At 43.6% G+C, this 13,629-nt stretch overlaps 1 protein-coding gene across 2 annotated transcripts in view; it reads left to right on the plus strand.

Annotated features, from left to right (window-relative positions):
• Nudcd3 (NudC domain containing 3) overlaps positions 1–13,629 on the plus strand; it is an 88,212-nt gene that overhangs the window by 39,996 nt on the left and 34,587 nt on the right. For both annotated transcript variants that reach the window (XM_085829122.1, XM_021176702.3), the window contains exon 3: positions 9,850–9,982. In XM_085829122.1, the coding sequence (XP_085685248.1) occupies positions 9,850–9,982 (133 nt within the window). The remainder of the gene's footprint in view (positions 1–9,849; positions 9,983–13,629) is intronic.

A 13,629-nucleotide genomic window follows, 5' to 3' on the forward strand; every position in this document is an offset into this window, starting at 1 on the left:
AGGGCATCTGCTTAGATTTAGATTTGAGTAGTCTAGTCTCTCATATGTCAGCTTGATGGTGGCTGGACTGGTTTAGACCTCAGGAAAGTGTGCAGAATGTTAGATGCATGTGAGCCCTGTGCTGCTTTTGCAGTGAAGATGTTTGTTGTTTTCTGCTATTTTACTGATGAACCTAGACCTAGAGAGCCTGGGATAAATAGTACAAGATCAGACTGTTGGCCAGTGGCAGGGCTGGGATTTTGACTCAAGTTTGTGTTCGTAAGCCCTAAATGGTACTGCTTTTATCTGAAATTCTTGTGCCTTCTCAACCTCAAACACTATCTCTCCACTTAAGTTCCTGCAGTTTTTTGTAGAGAAAATACAAGGCTTTCTTAGAAGGGATGAGAGGTTGCTGCACACATGCTCACAGGTGGTACTGTGGAAAGTGCAACTGAGCAGATCAACATAGCATGGACAAAGTGCCTTTGCAGAGTAGGTTGCCACTGGCAGGTTGGTGACCAGCAGGATCCAGTGTCTTCTCTTTCATAGTTGTTGTGGATATGAGTCTCAGTTTCCTGTATCTTGTGCAGTGGCCTGGGGTCACTTGCTCACTGTGTTCTTTCATGCTCTAGGACTTTGGCTTACTGTTTGTAGTTGCTGTTTATCTCGCCACTGACCAGGAGATGATCTCTGGTGTGTCCTTTACCCTGCACACTGCCATGGTTAGCAGGAACTGCAGTTCTGTTTGGCAGTTCTTGTACTTTCCTGCTATGTCTGTGATCTGCAGTTATGGTGAGAAACGCATGTTTCAGAGAGCCCAGATACATACATACTTGCGGTGGCAGGTTTGAGAAACAGTTTGTTATTTCTGTGGTGTGTCTTCATACTTTCACTTCATTTGTTCTGTTCTGTGCCACTGGATAGGTGTTATACAAAACATTATTCTAGAGTATGCATTTTCCAGTAGTGTCGTAAGACTTTAGTCTTCTTGCCATAACTATTACACTGAGACTGAGGTCTGGATTAAGACTGGGTGGAGAATAGTGCAGAATTAGTGAAACCCAAAAGGTTATGGTTTGAGAGGGAGAATTCCCAGCTGTGGGAGGGTGCTACCCACTGTAGTGTTGGTGGCTCTATGGAAAGTGTGTGTTGTCTAGGGTGGAGACTTTGAGAACAGGCTTTATTCTGCGCTGGGAAGAATGCTTGGGATGGAGCTAGGGGGTGTTGGTCGCTGAAGGTGCTTGGATTCCAGTTGCAGTTTCCTTCTTATGTTTAGGGGTAGACTGCAGATACCTGAACCTTTTGTGTTTTCTGCTCTTAATGTCATTTTAAAAATGTAAAGATAATTTATTTGTATGAATGTTTTGCCTGCTTGCATGACTGTACATTGCTTGTGTGCCTACCACAGTGTGACAGGAATTGTAGTTCTGTGTGATTGGTTTTCACACTTTCCTACTATGGCTGTGACTGAAGTCACAGTTGAGAAATGTAACTTGGAAGACAGAAGAGGGTGTTGGATCCCTTGGGACTGGAGTTACAGATACTGTCCTGTGTATCCTGGGAAGCAAATCCAGGTTATCTGGAAGAACAGCCAGTGTTCTTAACCATCTGCTGAGAACCAGCTCCAGTTCCACATTTGAAAAACTATATTCATTATTATTGTGTGTCTCCTGTCGGGGAGGGGCCTATAGGAATGTCAGAGACAATTTGTGGAGACAGGTTTCTTTCTTTCCATCCTTATGTGGGTTCTGGGGATTTGACTCAGGTGATCAGGCTCATAAGGCAAACACCTATCCTGACTAAACCATTGTGCTAACCCACTTCCGAGGCTATTTCTGAGAAATGACATGGGGTGCACCATAGGCTTGAATGGTGATGGTAGTTTGGTCTAATCATTTCTCTTTTTGGACTTTTTTTTTTTTTTTTTCATTTTTGAGGGAACTGAAGTAGAAAAGTAGTTTAAATGTTTCTGATTTTATATGCATAGGAAAAAGTTGTATCACAGACTAATTTGCTCATATAGAGTCAGTATTTGGGGGGAATTGATTGTCTAATAGTTAAAAAATATATTTATATGCATCTTAAAAAATGAAGAGCCTCTTTCTTTTGTTAAATTAATATAATTTAAGATCAATTGTCACTATACTGTTTTTATTTTTAATTAATTAAAATAGGTTTGTAATAAGCATTAATTTTGTTGATATTGACTAATCAACTAATGTATGATATGAAATATATTCTCCAAATTTGCATATACGTATTACTAAATTATTTGTGCTATATATATCATATGCAAACCATCACATTGTGAGTGATTGCATGCATGTTGCTTGATTTATTTTAAGATAAATATATGCTCATGAAGGTTTTTTTGTTTGTTTTTATTTTTGTTTTTGTTTGTTTTTAACTCTAGCTATAAAATGAGCTTAGCCAAACTAAAGATACATCACAGGTCAACAAAGGCAAAATTCATTTGTAAACAATGTGTCCATGATGTGTATCTACACATATGCATGTTCCTGTGTGTATGTGAATGCAGGTGTACATGTATGATGGCGTTATTTAATTTTGTTATACTAACATTATGTAATGATGTATTATATGATAATTATTATATTAAACGAATTTGATTATAGTAAAAGGAAGAGTTGTGTTTACACTTTGTAATATGAATGTGACTTACAAAGGAGGAAACGGTGTTTATAAACTTTGAAGCCTTATCAAAATATGTAGAGCTGTATTAAGCAAGGAAATGGCAAACAAAAACAGCAGAGATGTAACCAGAATTTTAGAGAAGGTTATTGGCTAGGAAGCATGAATGTAGAGCCGTTGTGCTGGTAAATATGAATTAAGATTACACTGAGAAACTGCTTTCTCTTATTGTCACCTGTAAGATTTTACAGTCTAGTAGTATGAGGCATGAACGCTGTGGGTTTTGTAGCATTACTCCATATTGCTAGAGAGCGCCAAGTAGGGCGGTCACCTGAGAAATGGATAAGCATTCTCTCTTAAGGTTGGACTTGACAGCTTTGACACACCAGTTCCATCTTTCTGTCCCTCTCTGTCTGTTTCTCTCTGTCTCTGTCTCTCTCTGTCACACACACACACACACACACACACACACACACACACACACACTTGTTCCATTCAGTCCCAGGTCCTGGCCTGGCTGCTGTGTCCTTGGTTTTAGTGACCATGCTTCTGTTCCTCCCTCTCCTGCTTCTCATCTTTCCTGAGACATGCAAGTTGGAGTTAACTTAATGCTTTGTATTTGGAAACAGGAATGCCTGCCAGGTGAGGCGGCTCTCTCAGTCAGCATGTGGCATCCATTCAGCTCACAGACATTTGGCAGGTGTTCTGGGCTGGTCCGTGCACTGGCCGAGTCTTATCAGCCGCCTGCCTGCCTGCCTGCCCGCCCGTGTATAGCTTTGGGAGAATGGTGCAGACATGTTGCTTTCATCACTGGTCACAGAGGAGGGTTTGCTTGCTTCACCTTCTTTAGTATCTAGACCTTATTCATTGTAGTTCCTACAGAGCATTTATTAGTGAGTTTTAGAATGAGTTATGCTCTGTCTCTAAGAGTGCTGATGATTTGGAAGCTTAATAGCTTTCAGAGAATGCAACATACATTATATTAGAACTTGTCACGTGGTGTTTGAGCACACAAGAAACTGGTTTTGGAAATGGTGTTGCTACCCTCTGATTCAGACCCAATATTTTTATGTCTGGTGTCCTCCCAGAAGACCCTTACTGACTGGCTCCCCTAACGCTGAGACAGAGAGAAAAATGAGGTCTCATGAATATCCAAACGGTGACCTGTTGCCAACTGGCCAGTGTTTCTGTTCTTTATTCCATGACGTGCAGGTGCCTCCTGTGGAGGGGAGCAGCTGGACAGTCAGCCAGTTAGGACTCTACCTCAGCTTCCTCAGTCAGTTTCTATTGGATTGCTGTTTGTTCTTTTACTTGGAAACCTCACCAAAAGGGCACTCTGCTCTGCATGCTATTCTTGATGGGGCGCTCCATCAGGCTGCTTTGGTGGGGCTTTCTCTGTGACTTTCTGCTGGGTATTTGTAAGCCTCCGACTTGATGGCAGTATTTTCCTGTTACTATTTGGTCTTTTACTTGGAAGCCTCTCTCTGCTCTGCCCAAGACTCTATTGGGAACTTCAGGTGGCTGCCTTTAATTTCTGCTAGGTGTCTGAGTGCCCAGTTAATTTCTGCTGAGTGTTCGAGAATCTGATTTGAGGGGTTTTTGTGTTTTGTCTACCTACCTACCTATCTATCTATCTATCCATTTCTTTCATTTTTCCTTTACTTTGACTTGCTGTAAACTTAATAAATACAGTGGTCAAACCTAAACTATTCCTATTGCTAAGAATAGTCCATTTTTCTGAAACATCTGAAAAGGAGCCCAGAACAGACTCTTTTTTTCTTCCTTTGTAAAATTTGTTTTTATTTTATGTGTTATGTGTGTTTTGCCTGCAAGTATGTCTGTGCTACTGGCGTGCCGGATGCCTGTGGAGGCTAAAGAAGTGGTCAGATTCCTTGGAACTAGAGTGATAGATAGTTTTGGGTGCTGGGAATTGAATGCAGGTCCTCTAGAAGGGAAGGGCCTAACGCAGGGTTAGAGCCTGGCAGGCTGAGAGTGTGAGGCTCTAGAACACGGCAGCGAATGAGCCATTTTTCTAACCATGGCTGTTTTATAAAGGGTCAGCAATAAAGAGTCCAGAAGGAAAGTGACTGCATCTCCACCAGTTGGAAAGGACTTAGGTAAATCCTAGGTTGAAACTGAGCAGTGCCAAGGAGGAGCTGACAAGAGAAGGAAGGATCCTTTATAGAAGGAGAATGGGAAATGAGGACTCTAATAACTAACTGAATATCTTTAATACCTCGCTGAAGTCACAGCTCAGAAAGATGTTGAGGAAAGAGAGGGGGTGGGGAACAAAGTTGTGGAGAATGGCTACCTTCTGCTTAATACCTGTGGTGTGTCCATCCACAGATGTGCCCCACATATGCACATAGGGATTGTGTGTGTGCATACACTTTGTCTCAGCCTATTCAGGCCGCTATAACAAAATGCCATAGACTGGTTGGTTTATAACAACGAGAACCTGTTTCTGAGTCTCAGATGCTAGAAGTTTACGATCCAATCATTGGTAGGTTCAGGGTTTGATGTGCATACTCCTCAACACAATTTTTTCTATGTCTTCACATGGTGAAAAAGTAAAGGGTCCCTTTAAGGGCCTTTTAATAAGGACATTAGTCATCTCATTCACGGGGCTACATCCCTTTCACCAGCCTTTCTAAACCCCACTTTCTGAAGCTGTCATGGTGACTGGACACAAGAAGTTTGGGAGGACATAGATTTTTCAGACCATAGCACATATATGGTCCCTCTTCTGATGACCAAATGGACAGTACATAGGAGTGTGGTGAGGTATGATTCATCATATCTGGGTTGACTTAGACTGGCAAGGATGTGGGCATTGTCACCCAAGCATAGCGTCAGTGACCTTTGATCACATTATGCAGGATCACGGTAATTGTTTATAGGGTGGTCAGTATTAATCTCAAGAGGAGCAAAGAATGGCTCTGCCTACTTAGGGAGAGGGATGGCCTAGCAGCTCCGAGCTCCACTTCTGCTCTGTTGTGACCTTGGGAAGCCAGTCCCCCAGCTCCCTCCCATCATGTAGCAAACGCCTCCAGTATTCATCCTTTCTTGGGAAAGAAATGAGGGCAGTGCATATAACCCATTGAGTTTGGGATACAATCTTGGACAGAAACCACTGGGTTAAGGATTTAGTCTCCTTTACTTACCTTTACTTACCTTACTAGTAGAGTATGTTCTACTAGCTGTTCTAAACCCCAACTTGTCTGAACCTTTGTTTGTTTGTTTGTTTGTTTTTAAACAAACTAAAGGAGAAGCTTGAGGTTAGTTCAGTGAGAGTTCAGCCTGTAGCATTGAAAAACGGCAAACCGAAGGAGAGAGGTCCTTTTGGTTTAAGAGATGGCTTCAAGCTGACAAAGTAGGTTGGGCTCCTGGCCAGGCTCGAGTCTTGTTCCTATTCCCCGAGACAGTGATGGTTCCTCGTGACATTACCAGCCACACTCACTTACTGCAGGTGGTTCTAGTTCCCTGGCTTGCCCCACTTTGTGGTGCCTAGGCCTGTGGGAACTGTTTAGCAGTGAAAACTGTTGTGTCTACAAGGAGAGTTAGAGCTTGTGGTCCATAATGCCCTCCAGAGTTTGGAGCCTGTACTCTCTCTGTCAGGAGCTCTCTATCAGGAACAGAGTGGGAGCTGCAGTGAGACTTGCTTGCTGACTCACTGGCTCACTCCCACCCTGATGCTGGAGCTCTGCTGCTCATCCCCCTCCCCCCCCCCACCTCCTGCTGCAGGCCCACAGCTGCAGGGGTGGCCTTGGATTTGCTGGGTGGGGCTCAGAGCCACCTGCACTTGACAGGACACATTTTTACATACTGTTGGCTGGAAATAATCAACTTTATTTAAAGAGAATGTGGATTCAGAGTGCTATAAAAAGCAACCAGCAACCTGCTAGGGCTGTTTTAGGAGCAATTTTCCTGCCTGCTGAGAGGCCCATGCTAGGGGACTTGGGGTCTCTGCTGGAAGGACATAGTGGAAAGATAGACCAGCAGGTCCCAGGCAATAAATAGCCCCTAATGGGCATGCAGAGCTTGAGGACCTGGTAAGGGGTCAGGCAGAGAGACTGGCAGCCTTTGTCCTGAAGAATTGAGTTCATATGCCATACTGATCTTTGCATGAGGAGCTGATATGTATGTAAGAGCCGCTATCCAAGGCCTTTTTCCTAGTACAGGCTTCTTTGTTCTTAGTCTCTGATCCCTTCAAGTGCTAGGGCCATTTTGGTTTTAATTTCATGTGGGAAGGTATTTATATTTTCATATTCTTTTAAAAATATTTATTTTATGTGCACTAGTGTTTTGCCTTTGTAAAGGCACCATGTACTGCAGTGGTCAGAAGAGCAAGCTGGATTCCATAGAACATGGCTATGAACCACGATGTGGTACCAGCTCTCTCTTGTCTTCATAGTTTTGTCTATTTTAACATGGTAATATTGCTAGAGCTCTCAGTGGAGAGGGATCTCTTTCTCCCTACTTACCAACCTCGCCACTGTTACCCTGTTGTTGTTGTTGTTGTTGTTGTTTAATTTTCATAGCTACCACACCATATTCATGTGTGTCCATGACCAGTGTGAGCCTTGTACTACCAATGGGTTTCCCATGGGAGAGCCCGGTGGAAGCTTGGTGGCTGGCCGGCCTGCACCGTTGGCTGCACTTGTTTCTTTGTACTCCCTTTCAGGGGCCTTTCGGGGCTGGGCTGGGGCCAGTGCACTGGATCCCGGGGCCGCGGGTCTGTTGCCGCCCTGTCTGTGTTTGTCTGAGTAGTTGCTATTCTCTTGGCTGAAATGTTGGCTTATTGTAGGGAATTTGCATATTACCTAAGGAAGCAAAGAGGTCAGACCCTCTCTTATCACAGAAATCAAACCTGCTTATGCGTGTATGCTCATTTCCTCTTCATAAAAACCGGGGCAATACCATATGTACAAGTTATATATCCCTTTCAACCTCTTCGGTTTTTTGTTCTTGCTGTGTTGAAAGGTTTTTTCATACCACTAGTCTAAATGAAATACTTGACTGTTCTGTATGTTTTCCTTGTTTTGGTGCCTTTCTCTTGCTCTCTTTTGTCGAGTCATCAGGCCAGGCATCCTCTGTGGCTGTCAGTGCCTGTGTTCTCTGTGCTGCACAGTGCCTCCCCTCAGACACTCGTCTAGTTTGTGTCCATTCTGATTGGTCAGTGCCTGATCTTCTCAGTATTGAGTGCTGAGGTTTTAAATTGCCTCTGATGGAAGCGAATTTCTTAGCCATCTTGCTTGTGCAGTCACATCAAAGCTTAAACAACATATACCTGAGATGAGGTGTGGGCTGGCTCTCCTGAAGCTATATGGAAGAAGGATCCTTCTGGCCCACAGTTGTTGTTCCATCATTCTGATCTCTGCCTGTTCTCATGGTCGCCTTTACATCCTTTTCCTAGATAAGTGTGTGTTCAAAGTTTCCACTCGAAGATCAGTGGTCATAGTGGGCGAAGGCCCACCTTAATTGACCTGATTATAACTGAATCACTTTTGAGACTTCAGGGGTTAAGACTCAAGGATATAATTTGGTAGAACACAAATTTCCTTCAGCAGCCTTCTCTTATCTAGCCCTCAGATTGATTTCAGGCCATGTTGGAGGCCCAGTCTCTTAAATATAGGACACAAAAGTACACATACCATGGGTAAAAGTATTCTTTTTAAAAAGTGATTTCTAAAATTTTTATGTTATGTGCATTGGTGTTTGCCTGCATATATATCTGTGTGAGGGTGTTGAATCCCTTGGAACTGTTGTTATAGGCAGTTGTGAGCTGCCATGTTGATGCTGGGAATTGAACCTAGGACCTCTGGAAGAGCAGCCAGTGCTCTTTAACCATGGAGCCATGTCTCCAGCCCCAAGGCATCCTTAAAACTTGAGTGAGAAAACAGTGTCCTCTTTACTCACCCTTCCCCAATCTTGGTCTTGTTTCTGTGTCAAGGGCAATTGTAGACCCTTGCAACTTAGTGCTTTCTGGAATGGGCAGAAGCACAGTCATACTTTACAGCATGTGGAACTCCCTGCCTGCTCAGGCTGTCTGCTGCTGTGTGAGCAGACATGGAAGATGACTGCTGAGCCACACACCTACTTGAGAATATTCTGCTACCTTCTCTAGACAAAGGCTTTTATCTGTGAATTAGATCCTCAACTCACTTAGTGACTTGTGAGTCTAAACTCATCTTTAAGGCATTTATGTGATTGAATATAGCTAAATTTTATGACAGATTTTATATTTTATCTTCAACATCTGCTTCCTGGCTAGGCCCTTTTGTACCTGTGTACTGGCTAGTTTTATGTCAACTTGACACAGCTGGAGTTATCACAGAGAAAGGAGCTTCAGTTGGGGAAATGCCTCCATGAGATCCAGCTGTAAGGCATTTTCTCAATTAGTGATCAAGAGGGGAAAGGCCCCTTGTGGGTGGTGCCATCTCTGGGCTGGTAGTCTTGGTTCTATAAGAGAGCAGGCTGAGCAAGCCAGGGGAAGCAAGCCAGTAAAGAACATCCCTCCATGGCCTCTGCATCAGCTCCTGCTTCCTGACCTGCTTGAGTTCCAGTCCTGACTTCCTTCGGTGATGAACAGCAGTGTGGAAGTATAAGCTGAATAAACCCTTTCCTCCCCACCTTGCTTCTTGGTCATGATGTCTGTGCAGGAATAGAAGCCCTGACTAAGACAGCCTGTGCTAGTTTTGTAATGGAGATATGTAACAGGATTTGGTTGACTAGGTTTTTTTAAGGCCATCTCATTAAGTGAATTGCTTACCTCTTACTAATGATGTGCAGTTTTAATGCAGTCCTTGTGGCTTTGATTTACTTACTAGGAGGAAAGAGAGGCTTAGTGTTGGGTTAGGATTAAGTCAAACAGCTGCAGGATGGAGGTTTGTTTTTGTTTGTTTGTTTTTGCCTATTTGTAAAGGACAAGTTCTGCTTAGCAGTTCATCAGACACACCCAGTGCTCATGAGCCAGGGGTCTTCTTAACCAACCTCTTTGTTTACTTAACAGGCCTGGTTCAGAACTGACAACAAGTAGAACTGTGATTTCCTGGAGACCACGTATGAGTGTCACAAAGGAAATTGCCCCAAAAGAGACTTTAGCAGAGGTAGAAAGCAAGTTATCCTGTGTGTGTGATTTCCTCAGGACATAGCACTAGCACCGTGAAGCTGCTCTGCATTTCTCTGGTGCATCTCAGTGTTCTTGTTCTTTTGCAGGATTCAGGAGCAGTTCCAGAAAAATCCTGACAGTTACAACGGTGCCATCCGTGAGAACTACATCTGGTCGCAAGACTACACTGACCTGGAGGTCAGGGTGCCCGTGCCCAAGCATGTGATGAAGGGGAAGCAGGTAACAGCAGCAGTGGGCAGGGCCTCACTGCAGCCAGTCTGAGCGCCAGGCACAGAGCGGGTAGACTTCAAGAGAATTAGGATTGGGTTGCTGAGTCTTGTCCCCAGGGGCGGTTGCCTTTGCTTCTGCCTGTGAGCCCTTTTCACCTGCTCTTCAGGTCTTCCTGGGGACAGTCAGCCGTATTCTTAGTTGAGCAACCGTTATCTGGAGAAAAGCTCACATTTGATGTCTTAGCCTCTTAGCAAGGACTCGGGCATTCTTTTGGCCTCCTTGTAGACAGTTAGTCTCTTAGTTTTCTTTCTTTTTTTCTTTTTTCTTTTTTTTTTTTTTTTGAGACAGGGTTTCTCTGTGTGGCCCTGGCTGTCCTGGAACTCACTTTGTAGACCAGGCTGGCCTCGAACTCAGAAATCCACCTGCCTCTGCCTCCCGAGTGCTGAGACTAAAGGCGTGCACCACCACCACCCGTCAGTAAGTGTGACCAGGAGGCCCAGCAGAGAAAGACCTTTTTTCTTTTTTTGGTTTTTCGAGACAGGGTTTCCTGTATAGTCCTGGCTGTCCTGGAACTCACTCTGTAGACTAGGCTGGCCTTGAACCCAGAAATCCACCTGCCTCTGCCTCCCCAAGTGCTGGGATTAAAGGCATGTGTCACCATGCCCAGCTTCTCTTGGTTTTCAAGAGCAGATCCAAACATTATCTTAGTGAAGTCTACCTTGAGCTTCCCTAAGAAAACTCCAGTTAGCTGACCTCCCAGTGAGGGCTAAGGAGCCTTGCGTGATGACTGTCATCTCTCTTTGCTGGTATGAGGCCCAGTGCTCCACACAGAATAGGGCAGCAGAGGCATTTTGTGTACTTTGAAGGTAAATAAATACTGAAATCTAGTCTTGGGTCAGGGGATAGAGAAGAACAGTGTGGATGTGTTCTTAGACACAGAAACTGTCCCAAGACAGTAAGATGACAGCAGGAAAGCAGGATAGGCATTCCTCACTGTTCCTGTCTCACATGGATGCTGGGTTCACAAAGATATGTGTTGAGCAGGCTTTCCTATCCACATGCCTCTTTGCTGATGTTGGCTAGAGGTCACCAGAGGACATGTCATTCTGTGTGTGAGGTCCAGGTTTGGCATTACTTGATGTACCGACCTCTTCAGTGCTCAGGCTCATTGGCCAGGCCTGTCACTTCTGGATGCTCATGGGGGGAGGATCGTTCCACTTCCTCAGGCACAAATTCGATGAGGTATACATTTTCTCCCCCTGTTGACAAACAAAGCTCATAATCTTCTTCAAATACAAACACTCCCTATAACCACCTGCCCCCAGCCTCCCAAACTGTCAGTCATGCATGCTACCCATTGCAGTTCCAGCCAGTCCTGAGGCAAAGCAAAGAAGTATAGAGATTCTATAGACAAGCAAGCTGGATGGGACTACATATTCCTAGTACTGTAGAGGGTGCACATAGGAGGTGCACTAGGACTTGCTAGCCCAACAGCTGACCTCTTAGCTTAGGGAGAGGTCCTGTTTCTAAGGAATTAGGCAAAGAGTGATAGAGGAAGACATGGGACCCTTTCCTATGGCCTCCATGTACATGGATGGCCATTACCACACATACACACATGTAAATCTAGGCTACAGTGACCAGATTAATGTTTGGCTTGTGTCCTGCGGTTCTTCCATAGGGCAAGAGCCATGTCAGGTATGTATAGCTGTGACATTACCAACTTAAGCTGATTTCTGAAACTTATGTTTAGGACCTAATTTTTCGGAGGGAAAGAGAAGTTTATTTAGAAAGCTTTGGTAGAAATAACATTATTATATATTGTTATAAATAAGCAGGATTCACTTAAAATAATATTAGGTAACAGATTCAAATAGGATATAACAATTTGAAATCTATATTATAATAAAGTTTGACATGTGCCAGAATCCTTCCTTATTTTAAACTTCAAAAGAACCTTAAATATGTAAAACAATCCTGTATTTTATAGATGGGAGAGAAATGACTAAATTACCCAGTGATGGCTCCCTTGTTAAACCCAAACAGGGCTTTTTAGATACCTATTTGAGGGGGCTGCAGAGATGGTTCAGTGATTAAGAGCACTCATTGCTCTTCCGATGGTCCTGGGTTCGATTCCCAACACTCACATGGCAGCTCACAACTCTATAATGTTGTCTTTTGGTTTGTAGATGTACATGCAGATAAAGTACCCATACATAAAATAAATGAATAAATATTTGGATACCTATTGATTAGAAGAACTTCTGGATAAAGGGACAAAGCTGTTCTTTGGTTCAGATGAATCTGTTTCTAAGCTTAGACTTCTGTCTGGGTCTCACCTCTTACTTTATACATTCCTGATTTAATGGAAGATGGGGTTGTGTGAAACGTGTAACATGGAAGTTGAGTTATACTTGTCTTTTAGGGGACAGTTTGCTCTGACATTGGGAACAACTTAGATGTCACCCTCCATCCCACATAGGATGACAGTCCACAAAGCTCGGCTCACCTTGGTCTGTTTTGGATGGTGGGGCAGGTGCTGATCGCCTTTCCCAGTTTGCCTGCCTCACATCATTTCAGTGTTAGTGGATCAGGTTTGTCTTCCAACTCATTTTGTGGTAAGAGCATCAATAAATAATAAACAAATAAATGTGAGGGCTGAGGGAGTTGCCTCAGTTGATAAAGTGCTTGCTTGTGAGCGTGAGGACCTGAGTTCAGATCCCCTGTGCACACTTACAAAGACCTACGCCACATTGTTTGCCTGTAACTCCAGTGCTAGGGTGGCAGAAACAAAAGGATACTGAGGATTTACCAGTTAGCCAGCGTAGCTTATCAACATTCCAGGTTCAATAAGAGACCTGTTACAAAATAAGTGAGCAAAATAAAGGAAGATACCCAACATTAATCTCTGGAACACACACACACACAACTATTTAAAATTTAAAATTTTATTTTAAATTATATATATATCTTTGGTTTGGGTTTGTGTATTGTCTTAGTTATGGTTTATTTGCTGAGAAGAGACACCATGACCATGGCAAGTCTTAGAAAAGAAAACATTTGATTGGAGCTGACTTACAGTCTCAGAGGTTCAGTCATTATTATGGCAGGAAGCATGGTAGCACACGGACAGACATGGTGCTAGAAGAAGAAGCTTTGAGAGTTCTGCATCTTGATCCATAGCCAGCAGAAGTGACTGTGAGCCACACTGAGCATAGTTTGAACATAGGAGACCTCTAAACCCTCCCCCACAGTGACACACTATTTCCACGAAGACTATACCTACTCCACCAAGACCACATCTCCTAATAGTGCTCTTCCCTATGGTCTTTCAGGGCCATACTTACTCAAACCACCACAGATCCATACATGTACACATACATGTGAGTGTAGATACTCACAGAGGCCAGAAGGAGGATATTGTGTCCCTTGGAGCTGGAGTTAAAGGTAAGTTACCCGACATGGATGCTGGGAATTCAACTCAGATGCTCAAGGGAAGAACCTCATCTCTGAAAGTTTCTCCTCATAGCAGGTCCAGTTTAAAATTAGTTTCTTTTTTCCACTCCTCAGAAGAACTGTTTTAGCAACCACACCAAGGGTAATATGGTTTGTAGCTTCTGCCATACCATGTAGTTTAGACTCATGTTTCTCTATTG

Source organism: Mus caroli, unplaced genomic scaffold (genome assembly GCF_978045245.1).
Source record: "Mus caroli unplaced genomic scaffold, Mus_caroli_1 scaffold_13, whole genome shotgun sequence".
In the NCBI taxonomy this organism is placed as follows: domain Eukaryota; kingdom Metazoa; phylum Chordata; class Mammalia; order Rodentia; family Muridae; genus Mus; species Mus caroli.